At 32.8% G+C, this 8,256-nt stretch overlaps 1 protein-coding gene across 1 annotated transcript; it reads left to right on the top strand.

Annotated features, from left to right (window-relative positions):
• Positions 261 to 2,251, top strand: LOC104717919 (ethylene-responsive transcription factor CRF2-like). The gene has a single exon (XM_010435562.1). The coding sequence runs from the start codon at positions 903 to 905 to the stop codon at positions 1,989 to 1,991; it is 1,089 nt and encodes a 362-aa protein (XP_010433864.1). The 5' UTR covers positions 261 to 902; the 3' UTR covers positions 1,992 to 2,251.

Genomic DNA, 8,256 nt, shown 5'->3' with positions numbered 1-8,256 from the left:
CAAAATCTCTTTACACTATTCATGAATCCGTTTTCCATATATGTACGTATTATTTAGCTAAAAAATTCATATTTTTAAACACTATTATAAGAAAACATTAGTTAGATAACAAAAAAAGAGTTGAGAAATACGAATGCAAATATTCACCTTTTGTAGAAAAAATATCTTTAATTTATCGTTTTTTAAAAAGATATTCGAAAAGAAATATATAAAAAGAGGAGTAAAGAGAGAGAGAGTAAATATGAGCCGTTTCAAGATCCTATAAAAGAGTCTCTCTCTACATTACATGTGCTCTGCCGCTTTTAAACCTCTCTTCTTCTTCCTCGTGTCACTCTTTTCTCACACTCTCTCTGCACACACAAAATAAAAATAAAAAAAACAATTTTTTTTATTTTGTCTCTCTGCCCAAATTTTTATTTTTCCAGGAATATTTCCTAGAAAAACCCAAGCAAAGCTTTAAGCCTTCCTCTCCCCCAAAAGTAGCATCTTCCTCTTTATTTTTTTCTCACCTTATCTCTCTCCCTCTATCGTTTGTGAAACGATTCCCATAAGAATATAACCAAAAGCTCTTTTACCTTACCCCCACCCTTTCTTCAACTTTCCGGGAAAAAAAAAAAGAAAAAATCCTTCACGCTTCAAGGCTTCTTCTCTCTCGCAGTGTTTTTATTTCGTGCCTTTTGTTCTTTCTGTAAAACAAAAAAAAATTCGCGTCCTTTGAGAAAACTTTTTGTTACCAGAGAGAAGAAGAGAAGAGCACCACTCATGTTCTTCAAGTTTCATCCTAAAAAAAAACCCATCTTTATTCTTTGTCTCTTTTCTTTTTTTTTTGCTTTATGCTATAAAAACCCACATAGAGAGACACAGTCACAGTCTTGAGTGAAATAAACAGAGAGAGAAAAAAAATGGAAGCGGAGAAGACAATGGTTGTACCGAGGGTAAAATTCACAGAGCACAAAACCAACACGACGAGAATCGTACCGGATTTAACCAACAACCACCAAACCAGGGTTCTTCGTATCTCAGTCACTGACCCTTACGCTACTGATTCCTCTAGCGACGACGACGACGACGTAGATGAAGCGCAAAACAACAGATTCGTCTCTAAACGCCGTCGTATCAAGAAGTTCGTCAACGAGGTGGTTCTCGATTCCGGCGGTGCTCCTGTTGTTACTTATAGCGAAACCGAGTTGAAGAAGAGAAAGAGAGAGGTTAAGTCGGAGTCTACTACTGCTTCTCCCGTTGTTTCAGCTTCTACAACGACGACGACGACGGCGACGGGAGAGAAGAAGTTCCGGGGAGTGAGACAGCGTCCTTGGGGGAAATGGGCGGCGGAGATAAGAGATCCGCTTAAACGTGTACGTCTCTGGTTAGGTACTTACAACACCGCGGAAGAAGCTGCCATGGTTTACGACAACGCCGCCATTCAGCTCCGTGGTCCCGACGCTCTCACTAATTTCTCAGTTACTCCTACCACCACGACGTCTGAGAAAAAATCCCCACCACCTTCTCCGGTGAATAAGCAGAAGAAGAAGACCACGACGAAGAAGAAGAACAGCAAAACCAAAAACTCCGTGACAGCTTCTTCAACAATCAGCGGAAGCAGCAGCAACGACTGTCTCTGTTCTCCTGTTTCCGTTCTCCGATCTCCGTTCACCGTCGACGAATTCTCCGGAAGCTCTTCACCACCAGCGGTTGCAGCGGTGGTTACTGTCAAGGAAGAGCCGTCGATGACGACGGTGTCGGAGACTTTCTCTGATTTCTCTGCGCCGCTGTTCTCAGACGACGACTTGTTCGATTTCAGAAGCTCGGTGGTTCCAGACTATCTCGGCGGCGGCGATTTATTCAGGGAAGATCTGTTCGCGGTGGATATGTGTACGGATATGAACTTCGGATTCGATTTCGGATCTTCCGGATTATCCAGCTGGCAGATAGAGGACCATTTTCAAGATATTGGGGATCTATTCGGGTCGGATCCTCTTTTAGCTGTTTAAAATTTTAAATAAATAAATAAATAGTTTTTTTTACCGGCCGTTACTAAACGGAACCCGGAGGAAGTTTTGTATACCGGTGAGATAATCTCGGTGATGTTCGTTGTTAATTTTTTTTTTTTTCCGTTGTGAGATATAATTATATACTATAAGTCAAATTGTATTAATGTAGTTAAATGGTGATATTAATTATGAATGTTATTAACGTTTGTTGAAATGACTCCGTCTGTTAACGGTAATGGGAGGTCGTGTTTCTTTTTGCTTCCACGTGCCTCTGCTCTCTTTATCTCTTTTTTTAAAAATATTTTGGTCGACTAAAAAAATTCCTTTGATATTTTTTAGTGTTGTTGTTGGTGAAGGCACGTGTGATCTCACGTGATGGGAACAATTGAAAAGCTTTTTAAGCTAGTTTTTTGTTTTCTTAAGGCTAATAATCATTTTAACGAAACTAAAAAAGGCTAATAGTTATTTTATTGTTTACACGGTTACAAAGCTAATAATCCAATTCTAAACTCAATAATAAGAATATGAAATAGTAGAAAGAAATAATGGTGATTTGCCAGGTAGATTGAGACTAGATACGAAGGAGGGGAGAATCTAAGTTGATTTTGAAATGTGGCACATCATAGAAGAAGCTATAATTTTTGTCAGTTTATTCACAAGAAAATGAGAAAACGAAAATGTATTATTAGGATATTTTTCATGAGGATTAAATGAAAAGAGGCAGTTGGGGTAGTTGATTTGTCTAGTGTGTTTCAATCGCACTCTGTTAACAGTTTTATAAAAGTACGATGTAATGTTACTACGGTTGTATTGTTATGCACGCAAAAAATCTAATTACTTTATACTTTTATACTAAGCTAGATTGTGTAGTAGATAAGATCGAAACACTGTTCTTTTATTGCTAATAGATATAATAATTAGGAGCTATTGATATGATTGATTTGATTAAGGTTTACAAACGTTATTCTTTATAGTCTTAAACGTAAAACGCACACGCAAAATGAATTATATCTATTGAGAAGTTAAAATTTCTACTGTGTTTGTGTCCTTTTCATATCTCTGTCTCATGTCTCCTTCTCTCATATACTAATTTAGTCGGATTCCTATGGGCTTTTCAAATTATATTTGTTGCTTTATATTGGTTTGTTGATTTGCATAAATCTCCTGGTCCTGAATAATCAAAATATTCATAATTGCCTTTTGTCCATATATTGTTTCATTGTTATTTAGGAATAGTGATGTTGCGATGGGTAATTTTAACATTTAAACCTCCTGGTCCATGCCTTGGTTTGATCCGATTACTTACGGTCTTGACTTGGCCAGCTGATCCCAAAGTTAATTAACCGACAAATTGCAAAAATTTACAACTTGTCTACGTCGATATCTAGTCAGGCTCGGGCCAACTTTGCTTTGCAGGATTTTTGGTCTTCCTCAACATGATGTTATTTAAGAGTTGATGGAGCTTATTTTTTGGTGTGATTCATGAACATTTATAGACGTGATTCACATTCTTTGATGCACTGTTTGTTTGGCTTGTTTGCTTGTTGTTTCTTACCGTCACACAATCATAAAAAAAAAAACAAATTTCAGCTTGAACATACTGTTGCTTCGAAACAAAAGTTAAGTAGATCTTATAATAGATGTTTTGGAACGTTTCAACTAAAAGTATTACTGGATCCCACAAACCGATTGGGACTGGATTACGTTCGCATTCCACTGACGGAACCGTTAACTCACACACTCATCATTAGTAATCTAAGCACAACACAAATTTTTCCAACAAATAACTTTTAATGAAATTTAACTGTTAATTCGATAAATCATAAAAATGTGTCCAACAAAGTGTATACATATTAGAAATAACTCTCTTTATAAGAGAGTCTCCTAATATTTACTAAAAGGAAATGGGGTTTTGGTGGAAAAAACAAAATGTATACCTAAACAAATTTATTCGAAATATCTGATAAAATATTTAAAAAGCAACAACCAATGTAGTTGGTAAAGCAATCTGAAAATAAAAGTATTAAAAAAATCTAGAAAATATAACGATAAAAGATTGAAAAATATTTAAATAGAGACGTGAGGTGCAGGGAAAAGAACTGACGACACGTAGGCTAGAGCCGCAACTACTCGAGAAAGAGCATTGTCGTGTCCCTTTCGTTAAATACTACTCTCTCCTGTACTCTCTTTTTCTCCTCTGTGCCCGTAAGGCTCCTCCAGAGGCTACTGCTACTATTCTCAGTCCTTTTTTTTAATCAGAAATATTACATTTCGTTTTTTTTTGGTCGGATATAAAATGTGAACTAGTAACATTCATACATGAAATAAAAATATTTCCGACAATCTCAGAATTAACCCATGCAACTTGCTGATTTTAGGGTATAATAATATTCTAACACTTATTATTAAATGAGGAAAATAGCAACCCAAAACGCTTTCAAATATTTATTACGTACACAATTCAAAGACGTACTACGGTTAATTATTAGAGAATTCAGAATCTAGATGCAACAATATTGTAAGATTTATTAGATACGAAAACAAAACAAAAAATGCGAAGAAGTATTAATTAGTTTGGTCCCCTCTTCCCAAAAATGTTCATGTGAATTGCGTGATTTTTCATGCATACCCATCAATATAGTGTCCATTCTTCTATAACAAACAAAAAAAATAAAATTCAAAATGCATATGGACTCACATTTTAATCTCATGCTACAACAACAATGCGTATTCAAAGTTGTTGATGATCAATATAATTAACTGAATCATCAAAGTTTACATTAAGCATATACAAGCTTATTACTACTGTTAATCACTAAATTGATATAATAGTCTTTTGTATATATATGGGTTCAAATTTAAAATATTTAAAGAGGTTTGTTGCATTTATATTTTCGTTAATTCAAAAAAACAAAAATAGTAATAAATCCCAGTGCCCCTTCCTAAAATTCGTAAGGCGCCATAGATAATATCTATATACAAATACATTTTACACACAGTCATACAAACACATATAATATTTTTATATAGTTATATATGTGTGTATGGTGTCCCCTCAAGCAAAGATTTTGTTTGTCACAAAATTCCAGAGCTCACTTGCAAGATTTATGCCAAAAGATAAAATGGGGACCTTTCATGAGTGATTTTTCTAATTATACTTAAAACGTTAGCATATATCATGATATATAAATCTTTTGTGACATATTCAACCGTTATTTGGTTAATTTCGAAAGGTATAAGGATAAATAAAACTAGGAGGTGAAAAAACCACATGTAAAAGCAAATCCTAACCATTCACGTCATGACATATATTGATCTAACGGTCTCCAACTAAGCATTAACGACCATGTAAGGGGGACATTTACGATGACGCGTCTCAGATATGGAAATGGTACGGCTTTGGATCCCGTGGACCAGCGAATCTGGACCATCCACTTGATACCTGTTGGACCATTGGATAAGCTTTTTGGTGGGAATGGTTGAAATGAAACCAAGTGTCTAAGTAGATCTTAACAGTTATTGCCAAACCAACCAAATGGTTGAACCGGATAAAACCAGGATTCTGTTTATCTGTACCGGTCAACGACTGTCTTGGCCAAAAAAGAAAAAAAAGGACATGATGGTTTCAAACTTTCAACGCAAGTTTGACTTCTTCCTGGTAATATCTCACTTGACCCTATCCGTATACATAATGTCTTACTCCGTATTTTTCCGTATTTAATGTTTGGTCTATCATCATTCCATTATCTGTTCTCCTTGCTCACGTCCATTTTTCAAATAATTCAAAAAAGGCTGACATAATGATCTTGACTGAGATTTGAGATTTATATAAGTACATACGATTTCTAGGTAGAGATATATGCATATAATTAAACAGTACAAATTAGATAGATGGGTTAACATTTAGGATATGCATAGTAAAAATTAACATGTGGAATAGAAAGTGAGTGAGACAGTGTCTCATGAAAAGTGGCACAGACACCATTAATAAATAACATGGACCAACAACAAAGGAATTAAATGATGATGTCTTTCATTTTCAATATTTCACGTACCATTCTCGTGTCATTCCCATGCACTTAACATGTTTGCTCTGCTTCCCTTCCTCCTTTTAATTTTACTGAACTAACCTTCCAACTACTTTTTCGGTTATCTCTAGCTCTATCTTTCTCTCCATAATGCAACAACAATCTTAAAAACTTCGATTTTGAATACCTTGTACTATAGGTTACTAGTTTCGTGACGATGGTCGCGGCTAAATAAAATCATAAATATATACCCGAGAGAGTTTGTGTGTTTCCTCGATACGAATCGGTGATCATCTCTTAGCTCTTACTAATCAGCTTTTGGTCATCTTAATTAGCTCTTACTAATCAGCTTTTGTGCTACGTGCAACATATTGGAAGCCTTCAAAAATGCATTTTGAATCCAAAACTTAAATATATATATATTACTATAAACGAAAATGTTTAGCAAAACAATTAAATTTGAGATCACTTCGATGATTGATCAGTCTAATTTTCTAAGAAGACAAAAGAACATGTAATATTGTTCTTTTGAAAAGGGCTTTATTGAACTATCTAAACTGGGCTTTATTCAGCCCAATTTAAAAACTTGCGTTTTTCTTGAGGTCATTGTCCCGTGATCGTGGTTGATCCGTTTCACCGGAAACATAGTCCCCAACAAGCTCGAATGGTTCATAGTGTAACAAGAAACGCAATGAAAACTAATTTGCGGATACGTATTTTTTTTTTAAAAACCAACTATAAATAATCCGAGTTTTCATAAGCTTTGGAAGTGCATATGGAGAAGTTTTTTTAATTTTATTATCCAATCAACATTTATTAAAAAAGCATATAAGAGAGCATTTAGAAGCTACAAATATTCTCATATGCTCTCATTTGAAGCATTTGTCAAGCATTTGTTATGCATTTTTCAAGCATTTACTTCTAAAATATTAATATATATTTAAATAGTTTTATATAATTAATTGATTTTGTAAAAAGTGTCAAAAACTATGATTTCATAAAACATTAATTTATTTGTTATAAGATAATATTTATCAGTAACTTATAAATGTTATTATTTAAAAAATATAATAATTTATTTATTATATTAAAAATATTAAAATTAAAATATATATGTAGATATAACATTTATCATATATATTATTATTTTATTTTAGTTTAATGTGTTATATTATATTAATTTAAAAAAATATTTTTCTTGTCAACAGCTTAAACAGATTAGCTCAAAATAACCAATTAAAATATTAAACTTAAAAATGTAAATATAGATAAAATGTTTTATAAAACAATTATAAGACTAATTATTTTGTAATTAATGTGTTATATTATATATATATATATATATTTTTAAAATTTATTAAACTACAAATATATTATATGTATAACAATTTATAATATTTATTAAATGTGTGAAAATATCTTTTAATTATTATATAGTAATGAGTGATTATTAATTTTTCTAATTAACCACATTTAAATTATATATTTAGTTAATATTCTGGAGCAGTTGAGTGATAAGATATTGAATTTATATTTAATATAACATTTAATATGTTATATTAACTAAATATATATAATCTAAATTTAATATTTTTACCTCTTTTATTTCAACATTTTCTCCTTTTTTCCTATATTATGATGCCGAAAACACTCCAATGGTAACTGATAAGGTACCCGACTTTGTAGACTATGTTCAAAATTCTCTTCGAATTGTTGATAAGAGATTTCACTTGACTGCAAAAAAGTCATAGTAGACAATTAGAATCTCGAGTTTATTAGAGAGAATCAAATGAATCGACAAATAATGTTCAATCATCAACCAACAAGCACTATACTTACCAAAGGCCTTTTGATGTGGTTGACCGGTTGATTCTACAAGAGATACTGAAGCAAGTTTTCGATAATGACTTGGCTCCATATTTTTTCCTCGTTTGAGGTGATTCAGATTTTACTAAGTTAGTAAAAGTGTTGAAAGACAATTGCTATAAAGTACTTTTAGCTATTAACATAAAAAAAAGGTCGAGCTATAGTAGCGAGGGAGATCATGTATGGTTTTGGGATTTGATGTACACTAAAACAACATCACCAATCTAGCGTTTGGTCTTTTTACTTTAGACCATGTCAAGGATTTTGAAACATGTACATGATATGTATTTGACCTATATCTTTCTTAAAACACTTTTAAGCTTTAATTTTTTTTTTTCTTTTTTTTTTTTTTTTTTTTTTTTTTTTTTTTT

Source organism: Camelina sativa, chromosome 10, assembly GCF_000633955.1.
Source record: "Camelina sativa cultivar DH55 chromosome 10, Cs, whole genome shotgun sequence".
NCBI classification, from domain to species: Eukaryota; Viridiplantae; Streptophyta; class Magnoliopsida; order Brassicales; family Brassicaceae; genus Camelina; species Camelina sativa.
This window is presented reverse-complemented; position numbering and strand designations above follow the sequence as displayed.

Bases quoted from the DNA above. Each gene is read 5' to 3' on its own strand.
- LOC104717919 (XM_010435562.1), top strand. From the start codon at position 903: ATGGAAGCGGAGAAGACAATGGTTGTACCGAGGGTAAAATTCACAGAG.